General features: G+C 50.2%; 5 protein-coding genes across 5 annotated transcripts; 4 read left to right on the top strand and 1 right to left on the bottom strand.

Annotated features, from left to right (window-relative positions):
• Positions 1–471: 471 nt before the first annotated feature.
• Positions 472–2,065, top strand: aspE (septin; the record flags this gene model as incomplete). Its single annotated transcript, XM_057232856.1, has 2 exons — positions 472–911; positions 964–2,065. The coding sequence occupies 2 exons, from the start codon at positions 472–474 to the stop codon at positions 2,063–2,065; spliced, it is 1,542 nt and encodes a 513-aa protein (XP_057082398.1).
• A 598-nt stretch (positions 2,066–2,663) lies between these two features.
• anxc4 (annexin ANXC4) lies at positions 2,664–5,252 on the top strand (the record flags this gene model as incomplete). The annotated part of the gene is made up of 2 exons (XM_057232855.1): positions 2,664–4,871; positions 4,962–5,252. 2 exons carry the CDS (start codon positions 2,664–2,666, stop codon positions 5,250–5,252), a joined length of 2,499 nt encoding a protein of 832 aa, XP_057082397.1.
• A 2,113-nt stretch (positions 5,253–7,365) lies between these two features.
• On the top strand, positions 7,366–12,951 carry N7447_008592 (Pfs NACHT and ankyrin domain protein; the record flags this gene model as incomplete). The annotated part of the gene is made up of 3 exons (XM_057232854.1): positions 7,366–8,488; positions 8,596–9,439; positions 9,495–12,951. 3 exons carry the CDS (start codon positions 7,366–7,368, stop codon positions 12,949–12,951), a joined length of 5,424 nt encoding a protein of 1,807 aa, XP_057082396.1.
• Positions 12,952–14,225: 1,274 nt separating this feature from the next.
• On the top strand, positions 14,226–14,555 carry N7447_008591 (uncharacterized protein; the record flags this gene model as incomplete). The annotated part of the gene is made up of 2 exons (XM_057232853.1): positions 14,226–14,282; positions 14,307–14,555. The coding sequence occupies 2 exons, from the start codon at positions 14,226–14,228 to the stop codon at positions 14,553–14,555; spliced, it is 306 nt and encodes a 101-aa protein (XP_057082395.1).
• Positions 14,556–15,733: 1,178 nt separating this feature from the next.
• Positions 15,734–16,210, bottom strand: N7447_008590 (uncharacterized protein; the record flags this gene model as incomplete). The annotated part of the gene is made up of 1 exon (XM_057232852.1): positions 15,734–16,210. The coding sequence occupies one exon, from the start codon at positions 16,208–16,210 to the stop codon at positions 15,734–15,736; it is 477 nt and encodes a 158-aa protein (XP_057082394.1).
• Positions 16,211–18,120: the final 1,910 nt, after the last annotated feature.

The raw sequence follows: 18,120 nt of genomic DNA, 5'->3' as shown, positions 1-18,120 counted from the left end.
CCTATTTGAAATTCCCCGAAAAAAAAAAAACCAAAAAACACCCCCCCCAAAAAAAGAGGAACTTTGAAGTTAGAACTTTGTTCAAGTCCTAATTTCAATTCCCGCCTTCACCCACTGGCTGGGAGCTTGTATTTTGTTGATTTCCACTCTCGCTTATTCCCTTTCATTTCCTCGACTTTCGTTTCTGAGAAACACGATACATCACGGGATTGGCAGACAATTAGATTGAATTCCACTGTCTAGTTTCAGAGCAGTTTCGAATCGCTCCATACCGAATCTAAGCTGCACTCTTGGCGCTGTTGAACTCCGATATATATCGTTTTATTGGTGAGTGGCCTGAGGTTCCATACCCCTGACGGGGTGGGGTGCAATGTCCCTGATAGAGAGCCCTCTAGAAAGAAGAGAAGACAAAACCAAAAGAAAAAGAAAAAAGAAAACTAATAAGGAAAGAACAGACAAACCTATCCCAAAATGGCAAGCCCATCAACGCGCCTGGCGCCCGAAACAGACGTCAACCGTCGTACCTCCCTCGGCTTCCTTCGTCGTTCTAAATCCACCGAACCCCTAGGTGAAAAATCTACCCGCAGAAAGATGTCCAAAACCCAAGCCATGGAAGACGAACTGCGTCGTCAGCGCGAGTCTTATGCCCCCAAAATCCCTCCCCGCTTGCCTGATCTTTCCCCCGCCCCGCAACTGGAAACATTTGGAGGCGAGGAACGTGATAAGATCCCCGAACCAATTCCACGCCCACAGTCGGGCGTTGCACCCTCGATGGCTGGTTCAAATGCCGATCCATATGCGCGCACTGAGAGCATGACCCACCGTGGTCGCTATAGCTATGCGAGCAGTGCTGTCAGCACCGTGAATAGCCCTCGCCGCGTGCGCCGTCGCAAGGACCCCACCTCATACAAGTGAGTCGAAGATGTGACATCACCAAAAACAGAGCTAACAAAGGCGTTATAGTGTGCTTGTCATTGGTGCTCGTAACTCGGGCAAAACCTCTTTCCTCAACTTCCTTCGCAGTGCTCTGACCATGCCCGCCCATAAGCACCCTTCGCGCACCCCCGAAGAGGTCGAAGAGCTGCAGCGTCAAACCTCGGCCTGGGAAGGATTCACGTCGCAATATCTGGAAACCGAGTTTGACGGAGAACGTGTCGGACTTACCCTGTGGGACTCTGTAGGTCTGGAGCGGAACATTGCAGATCTGCAGCTGCGTGGCGTGACAGGCTTCCTGGAGAGCAAGTTTGAGGAGACCCTTGCCGAGGAGATGAAGGTTATTCGCTCCCCCGGTGCCCGTGATACCCACATCCACTGCACTTTCCTGCTTCTGGATCCTGTGCGTCTGGATGAAAACATCGCCATGGCTGAGCGTGCTGCCAATGGCACATCCAAGCCCACAGATGCGCCTGTGGTGGGAATTCTAGACCAGAATCTGGATCTGCAGGTGTTGCGCACGGTGCTGGGCAAGACTACCGTGGTGCCGGTTATCAGCAAGGCGGATACAATCACCTCCGCCCACATGAATTACCTCCGCAAGGCGGTCTGGAACAGCTTGAAGCAGGCTAATATCGACCCCCTTGAGATCTTGACGTTGGAGGACCAGGAGGAAGAATCCTCCTCGGAAAGTGCGGATGAAGAGGAAACTGTGGACACTGAGAATGGAGATGTCCAAGCCAAAGAATCCGACATCGCAACCGATGCCCCCGGATCGCCATCGCAGCGCAGTGAGGGCACTCGCAGGTCCACCGCGTCGCAGGCCACCAACCAGCACGTTCCGTTCTCGATTCTGTCTCCGGACCCTCATTCCCTGGCCGCTGGCGACCAACCAGTCGGTCGCCGATTCCCCTGGGGATTTGCTGACCCATATGATGCCGAGCACTGTGACTTTGTTCGTCTGAAGGACTCCGTCTTTTCCGATTGGCGCTCCGAGCTACGGGAGGCCAGTCGGGTCGTCTGGTATGAGCGCTGGAGAACCAACCGCCTCAACCGCAACGGACAGCCAGCACCCCAGAAGCAAACCTATGGTGGCCGTCAGGGACCTCATGATGGCCGTCGCACGCGATAAAGCCCTTCCTTCTGTTCGCATAACTTTCTCTTCCCGCACATACCCCCATTCTTCGCGGCCTAGCACCTCGCCAGGCTTCTTTTATGTCATACCTTTACCTTCTTTCTGACAAAATGTTTCGAAATCCGGAACTTGTACTAGTGTTGTTCATCTATTGTTGACACGGTAATTTGATTATCTTGAATAATTCCCAGACAGTCCGTAAATTGTAGTGTATTTGGCCCCTGGGCAATCTGACATGCGCATTGGCCAAAATCCTGCGGCTGAAGGGCGCTATCACCGACGATCTTGAGTTCAGCTGTAAGCCAATAAGAGCTAATCCTTGTACAGGAAGTGAAGAAACCACAAGCTATAAGTTGGCCAGGAATACGAGGTCTTGTAAACTTTTCTTTTCTTTTCTTTTCCAATTTTACCTTCCACATAGGTAGAGAAAAGGCTTCGTATCTACAAGTAGAATGGCCTAGTGGACACGATCACGCACAAAGGAATACCAAGTCCAACTCTGTGTGACCAAATACCGCACCTCAGAAACGAAATAAATCCGTTTGAAACACAGAAGATCAAATATCAAAGATCAAATCAGAACATTGAACCCACAATGTCCCTCCAAGTGAACGACCCACGGGCGCGAACCAGATCCAAGTCCCCTGGTCGCGAGCGCTCACGGTCGCGCGACAGCCGAGCTCCCTCTCCCTCCCACCGCTCGCGCTCCCCAGCCGTCGAAGCCCCTAGAACCAAAGGTTACAACCCTGACGAAGAAGCCGAAATCGAGCGCCAATACAAGCTCATCAGCGAGGAACGCCGTCGGGAAACCGACGAACCCCGCCTCGCTTCACGCGCCCCAAGAAGTCCCCGCTACGACGTGGACCGCTCAGACTCGGACTCAGGGTCGAGACGTCGTGACGCAGAAAGGTCGCAACGACGTCGCGATGACCGCTACGAACACTCGGATTCGGAACGCGGTTCTGCTGCAGCAGCGCCTTTGGGGTCTCATCGACGACGACCCTCGCCAGACCGCGGAAGTCGCGTGAACCACGACTCCGACTCAGCCGACGATCTAGCTTACGGTGATGCACCAGGTAGCCATCCCAGCTATGCGCGTCCGAATCGGTACAGCTACGCCCAGCCCACACAGTTCGTGGCTGCTGCGCCGCGACCGGGATACCCCGCCGGGCCGATCGACTGGGCCTCTGTGCCGGAATGCGAACGTCCTGGATACGTGCCGCCTTCATCGCAACCTACAGGTACGGCTAGTATGCCCGGTGCGTTCCCGGTGGCTTCGACCTACCCCGCTACCTCGGGGTCTGTGCCGGCGCCTGTGATTCCATCGCAGTATCCTGGTTTCCCCGGGCAGGCATATGCGACGAGTGCGGGGTATGCGCCTGCGCATTATCGGACTGCCTCCGCTACTGATACTGGTTATCCGGCGGCGGCGGGGTATGCCAATCCCGGTGCGTACCAGTACGCTCAGGTTGATCCGAATGCGGTGAAGTATGCCTCGAAGGCAGAGCCTAAGCAGACGCCAGTGTATCCTGCTTCTACGAATGAGCACTATTCCAGGCCGCTGCCGCAGCAATTGCAGAACCAGTATTACCCGCAATCGCAGCAGAAGCCGCAGCCGCAGCAGGCTCCAGACCAGTCGCATCGGTATAAACCCGAGCCTGAGTTTGTGGAGATCGCGCCTGGTGGGAATCGGTCAAGTGCTCGTCCGCACAGCCAGTCTGTGTCGTCGAATACCCTCGCAGTTGCCGGGGCCAGTGCAGCTCATTCGGCTCTTCCCCCGGGTAGTCCGCTACTGGAGCCGTATCGTGGTACTTACCAGTCCATCTCACCGATGCCATCCCCAATCGTCATCCCCTCCATCCGCGACGATGATATCTCAGACCTGGAACCCCTCGACGGCTCAGACTCAAGCCGACGTAGCAAGCACCACCGCTCGCACTCATCCATCAGCGAGAAAGATCCCCGCTCCCGCAGCAGCAAAGACAAGAAAGACAAAGAGCGCGACGACCGTACCGACAAACGTCTCAGCCGCCCTGGCCACGACCGCCACGACTCATCCTCCTCGATCCCGGACGGAAAAATTCTCATCTCCCCAACCACCGGCCGCAAACGCGTCTCCTTCTACGACGCCGGCCCAGACGCCGCAGCCATGCAATCCGCCCTAAACCACACCCGAAATATAGACAGCAAACCCATCATCCAAATCCTCCCCCGTCTATCAAGCGACGAGATCATCCTCCTGCGCGCGGAATACAAATCCCGCGTCCGAATGCAAGGCAAAGGAATCAACCTCGCCAAGCACCTCCGTCTCAAACTGGGGAGTTCCTCCTTCGGAAAAGTCTGCTACGCTACTGCCCTCGGTAGATGGGAATCAGAAGCTTATTGGGCAAACTGCTATTACCAAGCCGGGACATCGCGTCGAGAACTCCTAATCGAGTCCCTGGTCGGAAGGTCGAATGCTGCCATTCGGGAAATCAAAAACTCGTTCCGTGATACTAGATACGATAATAGTATCGAGCGCTGTATGCGCTCCGAGCTACGCGCGGATAAGTTCCGTGTTGCTATTCTGCTTGCGCTTGAGGGTCAGCGACAGGATGATCGTGAACCGCTCGATAAACGACTTGTGCGTGATGATGCGCAGGATTTGCATCGTGCTATTGTCCGGGAGGGCGGTGAGACGGCTATGATTCATATTATTGTCTTGAGGAGTGATTCGCATTTGCGGGAGGTGTTGCGTGCCTACGAGGATAATTATGGGCATAATTTTACTAGGGCGATGATTTCCAAGTCGAGGAATTTGGTGGTATGTACATTTCCTTTTTTCCTCTTTTTCTTTCTGCTCTCATACCTCCTCCAATCAACACTGAATACATATACTAACATATATATCCAGGGCGAAACCCTAGCACATATTCTCAACGGCGCAATAAACAGACCAATGCGCGACGCCCTCCTCCTCCACCAAGCCCTACGCGAATCCCGTACTGGCCGCGAGCGCTCAGAACTCCTCATTTCCCGTCTCGTGCGTCTGCACTGGGAACCGAGACATCTCGAGCTCGTTAAGACCGAGTACAGACGCAGATACCGTGAGCGTTTGGAGGAGGCTATTGCCGAGGAGATTCTTTCGCTGAATGGTGGACAGGATTGGGGGGAGTTTTGTATTGAGTTGGCGCGGAATGCTTGATTTCCACCTGTGATATGACCTGTGTCGTATCTTGGTGGCTGTTGTGTGTGAGGTGGGATTTTAGTTGGTACTTGCTTTGTTTGGGAAAATTATATCTTTCCTGGCTTTTGTTTTGTCTATATGTATTTGTTGCTTGTCTAATGTTCTATGAAGTGTATTGCATATGAGATGATGTCTGGCACTAGTGTCTCTACCTTTCACCTTCCATTTTAGGAAGACTTGATATTGGATACTCTGCTATTGCTCTTGTATCAGTATGACCTCATACAAGGACTCATCCAACTGAGCATTGAAGACAATGCTCAACGCGTTGGATGCTCAGTAGTACCGTCAACGTCGTGTTAATCGTACCCAGGAATTGGACGCAGAATTGGACTCTATCAAGCAAAGAGAGCGGGATGAGTTAGAAGATAAGTTAGAGGGAGAGGCCAATGCGCTAAAAGGACTATTAGGGGCTCAGAATCCGAAGTGATTCCATTCTAGTTGATACGAATGTATTGCTACTCCGCTTGAAGTTCGTACAAAAAAGACGTACAAATTCCGAGGTTTTAAAAGCTGCCCAGGTGAGAGCTGTGGCTCGGACACTCATGCTCTAAATTACTTCGGCTATGTCCGCCGGCCCTGCAAATCTTGTTGAATTGGGACTGGAAAATCAGGTTGGATATCAGGTGGAGGGTCCGAACTTGTGTGCTCTGGTGAGAGCAGGACCTTCGTGGGGTTTTTTCGTACAGGGAGGATCGAAATTTAGTTTCACCACTTAGCCGTCTTACCAGCCCACCCCTACCCAGGGTGGGTCTGTCCCACTAAACAGAAATTTACCACAAAACAGAAGAATTTAAAAATCACCATGTATTCAAAACCACCTACCTATATACTCCAGTAGTATCTATATACCAATTTGCACCCCCACTATCTCTTGCTGCTAATCTAGCTTCATGCTCATTTTCAGCGGCATTCCTAGCCAATTGAGCCCGTTGTTCCAATTCTAATTCCTTGGCATGTTTTGCCTGCTGGCGCTGAAGCTTCTTATCTTCGGTGTCCTGCCTCCTTTTTATTAGAAGATTGGCCATAGCAGGCGAGAGAGCCATTGGGCCTGTATTGAGTATTAATCGTCTGTTTTTTGGAGTATTTACCCTGTGGGACTGAGACTTCTTCAAAGATGCCTCACAGATCTCAAGCCGCTGGGATAGAAGTAAAATTGCATCTATACTTCGACCAATATGCCTTTGCATACGCTTAGATAGCCCAGTAAACTCTGTAAGATCACTAAAAATCTTATCATGAAGCTTTTTAACCCGTACAATGGTATCTGGAGGAGAATTCGTTGCTGAGCTACCTAGCTCAGGGGGTGGTGAGGGCGTATTAATGATACTAAGAACCGGAGTATCATTAATCTGAGCACGTAAAGGGCTAAGAACTATCTCTGGATTAAAAGGATATATACCCCGAGAGCTAAAAGAAGATCTAATAGTTCTCTGGGTGAAAGCATCCCTCTCAAAGCTCCTCTCAAAGCTACGGGCCTCAGAAAAAGGTGGTTAAACAGTTAGCACATCATCCCTCAGCTGTTTTAACCACCAACTGTGATCTGGTGGTTCTCGAACTGTTCATTTAAATTGTTGAGAGGTCTCTTCAAGCGAGAAGTTCAAACGTTTTTCTGGAAAATCTTGACTGCATATGGTAAAGGGGCTCTCTTCGATCTGAGTCTTTGGGTCGGATCGACCCGTTCCTGGGAACCCCCCTCACTACCCGCCCCCACATGAAAGTATGGTCATCGATACGAAACCATTCGGGAAGCGGTGTGAGCGAGGAAAAGGCTACAATGATTTTTCTGGCCTAGCGCGCTAGTCACATGGTTACGAGGCTGAGGATACGCCCCTCTTCCAGCTCGTAAGAGTCCAACTGAGATTCTTGTCATGAACCACCACATTGGAACTTTTGAAAACAGCTACTCCTTAGCATCCATCTATTCATCAAGTATTCACTTTGATCTCCCTCTTCTGGAGCAGATCGTCCAAGACCTTTGCTTCTGCGAGAAGAGAGGGTCCTTCGTTGACATATTGAGTACTTCTGGCGCGTCTAAACAACCTGCCTGGTCGAGTACGTCTCATACAATATGGCTGAGAACCCATTATCTCAGCCAGAGCAATCAGTACCAGCACAAAGCAATGCTGGTCCCGAAATGCCTCCATGCCGAAAGCGACTCCGACACGATGCCTATACCATCGGGTGGGTATGTGCTCTTCCAAAGGAACAGACCGCAGCCAGGGCCATGCTAGATGAAGAGCACGAACCTCTTCCGACCCCTCGCAATGATCATAATGCATATACGCTTGGCTCAGTATGCGGCCACAACGTCGTCATAGCCTGCCTACCTAATATGGGAACCAACCCTGCCGCGACCGTCGCGACTTCTATGATTAACACGTTCCAGTCGATCAGGTTCGGACTCATGGTAGGGATTGGCGGCGGAATTCCGTCGAAGGTCAATCTGGGTGATGTGGTGGTGAGCCAACCTGTTGCGGACTATCACGGAGTGGTACAATGGGATATGGGGAAGCTGGAGAGGGATGGGCGATTTATCCACACAGGCTCGCTGAACCGACCTCCGAATGCACTACTCAATGCATCGAATCAGCTAAAAAGTAATTATGAGATGTTCGGATCGAAGATAAATGAGTATTTAAATGATGTGGAGAGGAGATTCCCGCGCCTGGCGCCAAAATATACCAGGCGTGAGTGCTTGGAAGACCCATTGTTGTCATCGAAGAGGGGACGTCGGACTTCGACCGAAGTCCAGTTTCTGTCTGGCCTATGGCAGGCGGTCATCGCAATGATCGCATATCTTCTTGGCTCATGGGCTATTAGCCCAGTAAACGAGGAGAATAAGCGGCTGTCAGAGAAGGCAGAGGAAGTACGGACCCAAAGAGAAGTGAGGGTACATCATGGCCTGATCGCATCCGGGAACAAAGTGGTTAAGGATGCCCAATTCCGAGACCTCCTTGACAAAGAATTCGGCGGGCACTTACTATGCGTGGAGATGGAGGCAGCTGGGCTTATGAATGACTTCCCATGTATTGTGATCCGAGGTATTTCTGACTATGCAGATTCGCGAAAAGAGAAAAACTGGCAAGAATATGCTGCAGCCGTGGCTACTGCATACGCAAAGGAACTTTTGGGATGTGTGCAGCCCAGTGTTGTTAATGCTGAGGAATCAGCGAAAGCTACGATGGAAGAGGGTTAGTACCTGCCTACCTGAATATGTCGGCTGCGGTGTCCTGAAGTACCGGCAGATACCTGAGACAAAATAATACTTGACCTTAGAATACATCCTAACTACGCACAGTAAACAAACAGATCGAAAGTGTGCAGCGAACGACTGTCTCAATCAAAGCTACTACCGATTCTATCAAGACCGGTCTTCATACTCATGAGATCAAAACCTGGCTGGATCCCCCAGACCCATCGACGAACGCCAACCACGCGAGGACGCTTCACCATGAAGGGACTGGCGCGTGGCTCCTTGAGGACCCCGTCTACCGGTCGTGGTATTCGGGGTCGTATCGACATATATGGCTGCATGGGTTCGCGGGATGTGGAAAGACTGTTCTTGCTTCAACTGTGCTTGATTTTCTCGCAGAAGGAGACGACGGTTCTATCCTCAACTTTTTCTTTGATTTTAGCGACACCAAAAAGCAGACCTATGAAAGCATGCTGCGGTCGCTTACTTTCCAGCTTTATGAAGGTGGGGTTGACTCTGCTGTTCATCTTGATGCGTCATTTCAAGCGCATCAGAATGGGAAAAACCAACCTGAGACGAAGGTGCTCTCGGCTATTTTATTCAAGATGCTCGGAGCCCAGAAGAGGGTCGCTATCGTTCTGGACGCATTGGATGAATCAACCACAAGGGGTGACATCCTTAAGTGGATCGAAGTCATAATATCTAAGCCAGAGCTGGGCCATGTTCAGGTGCTTTTTACCAGCCGACCTGAGTCCGAGTTTCTGCGCCGCATACCAATTTTGATAGGAGAGGAAGGTTGCCTACCACTTAATAAGCAGGCTGTCAACTCCGATATCCGTTCATGGGTCTCAGCACAACTCTGTCAACGGCGGGATTTTACAGAAAAGCGCTTACCCAAGAATCTTCTCGAAGAGATTCGGAGAAAGGTCGGCGACGGGGCCGATGGGATGTGAGATATTACTACTTCAATCGATATACTGATGGTTTGCTGACACCCTAGTTAGGTTTAGATGGGCATTCTGTCAATTAGACAGCCTGGCCCGATGTCGTCACGAGGCAGCTATGGAGAAGGCTCTTACATCATTGCCGCTGAATCTAAATGAGACATACCGACATATGATTGCAAGTATACCGACCGAGCTAAAAGATGACGCGATACGATTGCTTCAATTCCTAGTGCACTCTAAGCGACCTCTTAAACTCGCTGAAGCTAAAGAAGTAATAGCGACGCAGGTCCAAAACAATTCGCAAGAATTTGATATCAAGCGTCGACTTTTTTGCGAGACTGATATCTTAGATTACTGCCCCAGCTTGACCGTCGTTAAAACCACTGAAAAAGAGCTTCATCTTGCCCACTTCTCCGTCAAAGAGTACCTTCTCGAACAGGGTCATTTTAAGATCACAACTGCCAGCATTTCCATTACGAGGACGTGCTTGGGTTATCTTACGGACATTGGCGGTAGCTACAGAGAGATCAAGCGGGATTTTCCGATGGCAAGATACGCGGCGGAGATTTGGACAGAGCATGCTGCGTTGGCTCAGGATTCCAAAGATTTTATTCAAGTTGCAGTTAGGTTCCTGGAAAAGGAAGCGACATTCCAACGATGGGCCCGTTTATATCAAGCTGATAAGAGGTTGGACGATGACCCTGGTCAACCGCGAGGTTCTAGGCTGTACTATGTTTGCATGGGTGGGCTTACAGCGCACGCACGGGATCTTATCGGCAAAGGAGCAAACATCAACGCACAGGGCGGCCGCTACGGCAACGCTCTACAGGCCGCCTCAGACGGAGGCCATCAAGAGATCGTCAAGCTTCTTTTAGAAAATGGAGCAAATGTCAACGCACACGGCGGCTATTACGGCAATGCTCTTCAGGCCGCCTCATATGGAGGCCATCAAGAGATTGTCAAGCTTCTTTTAGATGATGGAGCAAATGTCAACGCACAGGGCGGCCGCTACAGTAACGCTCTACAGGGCGCCTCACAGGGAGGCCATCAAGAGATTGTGAAACTACTCTTATATAATGGAGCGGACGTTAACGCACAGGGTGGCCACTACGGTAACGCTCTTCAGGCCGCCTCAGACGGAGGCTATCAAGAGATCGTCAAGCTTCTTTTAGAAAATGGAGTAAATGCCAACGCACAAGGCGGCTATCACGGCAATGCTCTTCAGGCCGCCTCTCAGGGAGGCCATCAAGAGATTGTCAAACTACTCTTAGATAAGGGAGCAGACGTCAACGCACAGGGCGGCCGCTACGGTAATGCTCTACAGACCGCCGCAGACGGAGGCCATCAAGAGATCGTTAAACTGCTCTTAGACAACGGAGCGGGCGTCAACGCACAGGGCGGCGATCACGGCAACGCTCTCCAGGCCGCCTCTCAGGGAGGCCATCAAGAGATCGTTAAACTGCTCTTAGACAACGGAGCGGGCGTCAACGCACAGGGCGGCGATCACGGCAACGCTCTCCAGGCCGCCTCTCAGGGAGGCCATCAAGAGATCGTCAAACTGCTCTTAGATAAGGGAGCAGACATCAACGCAGAGGGCGGCCACTATGGTAACGCTCTTCAGGCTGCCTCAGCGAGAGGCCATCAAGACATTATCAAACTGCTCTTAGACAACGGAGCGGGCGTTAACGCACAGGGCGGCCGCTACAGTAACGCTCTACAGGCCGCCTCACAGGGAGGCCATCAACAGATTGTCAAACTACTCTTAAAAAAGGGAGTAGATGTCAACACACAGGGTGGTTTATATGGCAACGCTCTCCAGGCCGCCTCACAGGGAGGTAATCAAGAGATTATCAAACTACTCTTAGATAAGGGAGCGGATATCAACGCACAGGACGGTTACTACGGCAATGCTCTCCAGGCCGCCTCAGCTGGAGGCCATCAAGACATTTTCAAACTGCTCTTAGATAACGGAGCAGACATCAACGCGCAGGACGGTTACTACGGCAATGCACTCCAGGCCGCCTCAGCGGGAGGCCATCAAGACATTTTCAAACTGCTCCTAGATAAGGGAGCAGACATCAACGTGCAGGACGGTTACTACGGCAATGCACTCCAGGCCGCCTCAGCGGGAGGCCATCAAGAGATTGTCAAACTACTCTTAGATAAGGGAGCAGACGTCAACTCACAGAGCGGCTTCTACGGTAACGCTCTCCAGGCCGCCTCAGACGGAGGCCATCAAGAGATCGTCAAGCTTCTTTTAGAAAATGGAGCAAATGTCAACGCACACGGCGGCTATTACGGCAACGCTCTTAAGGCCGCCTCTCAGGGAGGCCATCAAGAGATCGTCAAACTGCTCTTAGATAAGGGAGCAGACGTCAACGCACAGGGCGGCCACTACGGTAATGCTCTCCGGATTGCCTCAGATAGAGGCTATCAAGAGATTGTCAAACTGCTCCTTGATAATAGAGCGGACGTCGACGCACAGGACGGCCGCTACGGCAGCGCTCTCCAGGCTGCCTCACTGGGAGGCCATCAAGAGATTGTCAAACTACTCTTAGATAAAGGAGTAGATATCAACACACAGGGTGGTTTATATGGCAACGCTCTCCAGGCCGCCTCACAGGGAGGTAATCAAGAGATTATTAAACTACTCTTAGATAAGGGAGCGGATATCAACGCACAGGGCGGCCGCTACGGCAACGCTCTCCAGGCCGCCTCGTATAATGGCCATCAAGAGATTGTCAAACTACTCTTAGATAAGGGAGCAGAAGTTAACGCACTGGGCGGCCGCTACGGTAACTCTCTCCAAGCCGCCTCACAGGGAGGCCATCAAGAGATTATTAAACTACTCCTAGATAAGGGAGCAGACGTCAACTTACAGGGCGGCGGCGACGGCAACGCTCTCCAGGCCGCCTCTCAGGGAGGCCATCAAGAGATTATCAAACTACTCTTAGATAAGGGAGCAGACGTCAACGCACAGGGCGGCCGCTACGGTAACTCTCTCCAGGCCGCCTCACAGGGAGGCCATCAAGAGATTGTCAAACTGCTCCTAGATAAGGGAGCAGACGTCAACTTACAGGGCGGCGGCGACGGCAACGCTCTCCAGGCCGCCTCTCAGGGAGGCCATCAAGAGATTGTCAAACTACTCTTAGATAAGGGAGCAGACGTCAACTCACAGAGCGGCTTCTACGGTAACGCTCTCCAGGCAGCCTCAGACGGAGGCCATCAAGAGATCGTCAAGCTTCTTTTAGAAAATGGAGTAAATGTCAATGCACACGGCGGCTATTACGGCAATGCTCTTCAGGCCGCCTCATATGGAGGCCATCAAGAGATTATCAAGCTTCTTTTAAATGATGGAGTAAATGTCAACGCACAGGGCGGCCGCTACAGTAACGCTCTACAGGCCGCCTCACAGGGAGGCCATCAACAGATTATCAAACTACTCTTAAAAAAGGGAGCGGACGTCAACGAGCAGGGCGGCAAGTACGGCAATGCTGTCCCGGCTGCTTTGTGAGATGTTAACCAAGACATTGTCGCACTGCTCTAAGAAGGGGGGCTATCGCATAGTCTTAAAAAAAGTCCGGCTCTAGAACTCCAACAAACTCTGTGAACCAATTCCCTCCTATGCACTCTGAACTCCCTGATTAGGCCTGGTAATTCTCCTTCAGATATTACCTAACTTCAGCACTCATAACTCTGATGATTTGGTGAAACCTAGGCACCTAGATAAATAAATGCATGCCAATTTATTATTGAATACGCTGTCGAGAGGAACAAAAAGAGATAATCTAGTCATAGCGTATCTCCACATTCCTGGATAGTGCCTTTAGATGGGGCTCGCCTTCGCTCCCTGGTAGGAAGGTAATATTTCTATATACTGGCATAGGAAACGGAGGCAGTGGGGCTCAATAGTTAAGACAAATGCTTGAATAGAACACGTGCCGAATAAGGGATCTGCGCCAAGTGGGGTGTAGTCACTCAAGCAAGTTAAGAATGACGTCATATGGTATCAATGGTTATGGTATTCCATGGTATTTATCAGAACCAGTCTTTCATAAAACTATCTTTCGATACAATCCAGCCCCTTGAAACTATAATCATCTACATATAGATTAGCGTGTTATAAGGTGGGGTCTCGAGAAAGAATCTCTGTTCAAATGGTGAAACTGATTTCGATCCTCCCTGTAGTTCCTTTTGATAGGCGCGTCTCAGCACCTCATCCACGGTGGGAGATAAGACTGTTCCAGTGGCCTTTTTATTGACTTCGTCACATATTTTCTTGTCGGGAAAGAACGAAAACACGCCCCCTCGATTTGCCCCTTTTCCCTGGTATGGATAGAACGTGGGGTTCACTTCTGCAACATTCTTTATGGGCAGGCGGATTAGCTACTGAGCTTGAGGAAAAACATACCGTTCTATCAAAGGGTTTTGTAATATTTTTATTGTAGTGGGGGACGTCGTCCTTACTACGCACTGGCCTCACCTATCCGAGGCAAACGAGTCGCTTATCCAACTGAGGAAAAAGTGTCCTTAGCTTGGTCTATAATTTCCGGCGGTTTAGCTTACCAAGTGGGATAACTGCCAGGGGTCCAAAATGATAGTGACAGCCTCTTAACTTCCTCTAGTAGCGATCCTACCATTTCCACCTAGATTTTGACGCTAGACTAAGTGGCAAGAGATAGAGCGGAAATTGGTATATAGATGCTAACTAGTGGAGTTTATAGATAGGCGATTGAAAGATTGAATTGAAAACTTTCTGTTTGGTGGGTAATTCTTGTAATGTTTGTAATGTTTGTATGGGGCAGACCCACCCTGGGTAAAGCCGCCGGGATCCATGGATTGATGGTAAGACGACTAAACCCTTGGAAGTATCATGTTATCCACCGATGTTTCTTCCGTCTTCTTCCTTCATCTCACCTCGCCAAGGTTCTCGGAGTGAAGAAAACGGTCAAAACAAGAGGAACGCCGTCGACTGAGCAACTTTTCATGTCGTCCGACATTGGGGCCGTCGGACTCCACCAAGACGAAGGCGGGGGCATGGTTTGCCTTGATGCTCCGCAATCGTCAGCGTTTACTACCGTGGCACATGGGGGCAATGATGAGAATCGTGAGCCGTAACTTACCTGCCCGCCTCTGCAGCAGCCACTCAATGGCGAGGCCGTTTGGGGGCTCGCGGCGGCCACAGTCAAGTCATTCATGCTGTGTCACGAGATGCCAGCTCATGTGCATAGAAATCCTCCAGAAGAGCATGCAAAAGACCTTCCAAAAGACCCCCCAAATAGCTTCTACGGGAATCATGATCTTTGACTTACTATATGAATGAAACGTCCGCTCATATTTTATGAGGGCTTTTTGGACCTCTTCGAGGTCATTGCTTTTAGCCTCCACATTCTTCTGTGTGTTCTCGAGGCTCTTCTGTGTGGCCTCACCCTTTTTCTGGAGGTCTTGGACAGCCTGTGATAGAGTCTCAGGCGTTGCCAGAAGGCTAATTCCCTCACTATTCGCCCATGCTTGGCGAATGTCGTTAAACAGACCGGGTCTGGTGATAATGCTTGTCGCATTGTTGTAACTGAGTCTTCGCTCGTAAGCTCGGACAGAGTGTAATTGGCTTGGCCCTAGTCTAATTAGCGAACATGACCCTGTTATTGAAATGTAGCAACTTGCTTCGAGTGGTAAAGCTCGCTGTAATGCGAGGTTTGACTGAGGTATAATCTGGCTGAGAGGATCATAGCTAGTGGGTTTGTTGAGGTTGATGGAGGTTGGGATTTTCGTCCTTTCTTTTGACGTTTCTGCATTTTAGATGATCCTCTGATTCAGATTAACGTTAGTGGTGCAATCAATGACGTGGGTGTATGATAAAAATAGCTTTGAGATGTGGGATAGTACGTATCAGTTCGATCAGCAAGAAAGAGTGTATCCTAACCAAGAAAACAGAGATAGGGAAGAGAAAGAGAGAGAGAGAAAAGAAGCAAGTGAAGAGAGAGAGAGAAAGAAGAAGCAAGTGAAGAGAGAGAGAAAGAAAGAAAAAGCAAGTGGTAAATCTCAGGGGATTTTATAGCTGGAACTATCCCAGCAAACAAACTCTTTCCCGAGTATGCTATTACCCGATGAGGAATAATAGCAAACTGAGAACAAAGAAAGCATAGGAAGCATGTGATCACGTGGGTCATGATATAGGATTGCTATCAGGCACTTGCGGTCGGAATGATCTACACAAGATATTTTCTAAGATAGGGTAGATATCACCTATATACTTGCTCTTAGAAAACATTTTGGGAGTTATCATTACCAGATTTCTAAACTTGCTGGCTCCCTTCTACCTTCATCACAGAACTGATCTGACTGGATGAATATCGTGATTTATATCTATCCCACCACCATACATTCGACCATTGGGGCATCATGCTCCAGTGAACCATGTAATTCTCTTCCGTGGTCGACATATCCAGCCTCATGTAAGCCGCACCTCGGGGCAATTTAGGGTCCCCCATATTGGCCTTGAGATACAATCGTGCCTTAATAGGCTCCCGACAGTCCCCGACATGTCTCGATGTTAGGTAAATCGCCAGAAGAAGCAAAACAACCGTCAAGACCTGGTTGAAGAGATCGCTCACACCGAGAGTGATGGCATGCGCACCGAACGCAGCCCAGGAAGCCATCCGCATCAAATAATAAAACTGTGGCTGGGTAGGCTGCGCTTCGGTCAACAAGAAGCTGACCACTATCATGCGCGGGCCGAAGATTGTGACGGCCTTCCCATTAGGCAGGGTCATGAAGACCTTCACATCCGGTCCGGGATCGTCTTTTAGCGATTGGATGGTTTTGCCAATGGAAGATCGGAGACGGGTGACTATAAATTGGCGGCGTCGGTAATGTTGTATAAGACGTCTCCTGGTTCTGGCCTGGGAATATCGTCATTCGCCAGGGTGTAAGATCCAAGAACAAGGAACCAAGTGTAGGAGAAAGGAAGTCGAATTTATGGCGGGGACGTTGGGAGGCTATGCGGCTGAACTGTGTCAGCTTCATGCAGGTCTGCCTAGCTTAGCCACCTTTATGTCACACCCTAATCGAGGTTAAAGCCTTGACAAAGCCCCGATTAGAGGGAAATATAATGAGGCTTAAAGTACAGAGAATCTATGTTATACATGCTCATGATCTTCAGTATTCCCCAAACCCTATCGTTCATTTTCCCATTAGCATTCGAGCTTTGCTTAGGGACATTTGTTTACTTCTAAAATGTGGTAGTATGGACACTATGTGCCTCAGCGGGCAACACCCGTGTCTTGGGAAAAGAGATAGTAATAAAGCCGGTTTTCCTAAGCCTTGATGCCAATAAATATCAAAGAACATCAATATAACCTTTATATAGTCTTAAAATATTAGGGTTGGCGTTTTATAGAATGCTTAATGAGTCTGAAATTCTTTGAAATTAATATATAACTCTACCATAGGTCAGAGTAAATCAGTAGCCCTTAATCATACTCATAATCACCATCGTCTCCATAATCTCCATATTCTCCTCCATATTCATCTCCATCATAGCTGTGAGCGTAGTCATCTTGTCCATCGCTTTCTTCTCCATCACCCTCATCATCCTCATCATCCTCGTCATCCTCATCATCCTCGTCATCCTCACCGTCCTCGTCACCCTCACCGTCCTCGTCACCCTCACCGTCCTCGTCACCCTCACCGTCCTCGTCACCCTCACCGTCCTCGTCATCCTCACCGTCCTCGTCATCCTCATCATCCTCGTCATCCTCATCATCCTCGTCATCCTCATCATCCTCATCATCCTCGTCATCCTCATCATCCTCGTCATCCTCATCATCCTCGTCACCCTCGCCACCCTCATCATCCTCACCGTCCTCGTCATCCTCATCATCCTCGTCATCCTCGTCATCCTCATCATCCTCGTCATCCTCATCATCCTCGTCACCCTCGCCACCCTCGTCATCCTCATCACCCTCGTCTTCCTCATCACCCTCACCATTCTCATCGTCCTCGTCGTCCTCATCACCCTCGTCGTCCTCATCACCCTCGTCGTCCTCATCACCCTCGTCGTCCTCATCATCCTCGTCACCCTCATCGTCCTCATCATCCTCGTCGTCCTCGTCTCCATCTCCCCATCCCTCTTGATCATCATCATTATTGTTTTCATCTTCTCCCCCATCTTGCTCACTATCATCTCCCCATCCACTTGCATCACTGTCATCACTCTCTTGGCTTCCCCCCCCCTCTCCATCACTATCAACAGTGCCTTGATGTTCTCCTTCCTCTTCATCACTCTCATCTCCCCATCCACTGTCATCATCGCCTTCATCTTCATCACTATCGTCGTCTTCACTGTCGTCTTCAACCCCTTTAACGTTGTGTTGATCCACATCGTCGCTTTGGTTCATAGAGGACATCAGAAGAGCTGCGCCGCCAGCTCCTACAGCTAGACCTGCAACACCAGCGACTATAGCTCCACTTCCACTGTTTTGGTTTTGGGGCTGATGATCTAGATCTTGACTGTAACCGGGATTCCAGGCCCGTCCATGGGTTTCACTATGAGCAAAACCGCGTCCTGTAGGATCAACTGGACCTGTATGTTCAAATGGACCTAGCAGCCTGGCTGGGTATGGAGTCTCCACTGGGCCACTTGGCTTAGATGGACCTGTAGGCTCATATGGACCCGTAGGCA

The sequence above is a fragment of the Penicillium robsamsonii genome (assembly GCF_028829455.1).
Source record: "Penicillium robsamsonii strain IBT 29466 chromosome Unknown utg000005l_segment0_segment0, whole genome shotgun sequence".
NCBI lineage: Eukaryota > Fungi > Ascomycota > Eurotiomycetes > Eurotiales > Aspergillaceae > Penicillium > Penicillium robsamsonii.
This window is presented reverse-complemented; position numbering and strand designations above follow the sequence as displayed.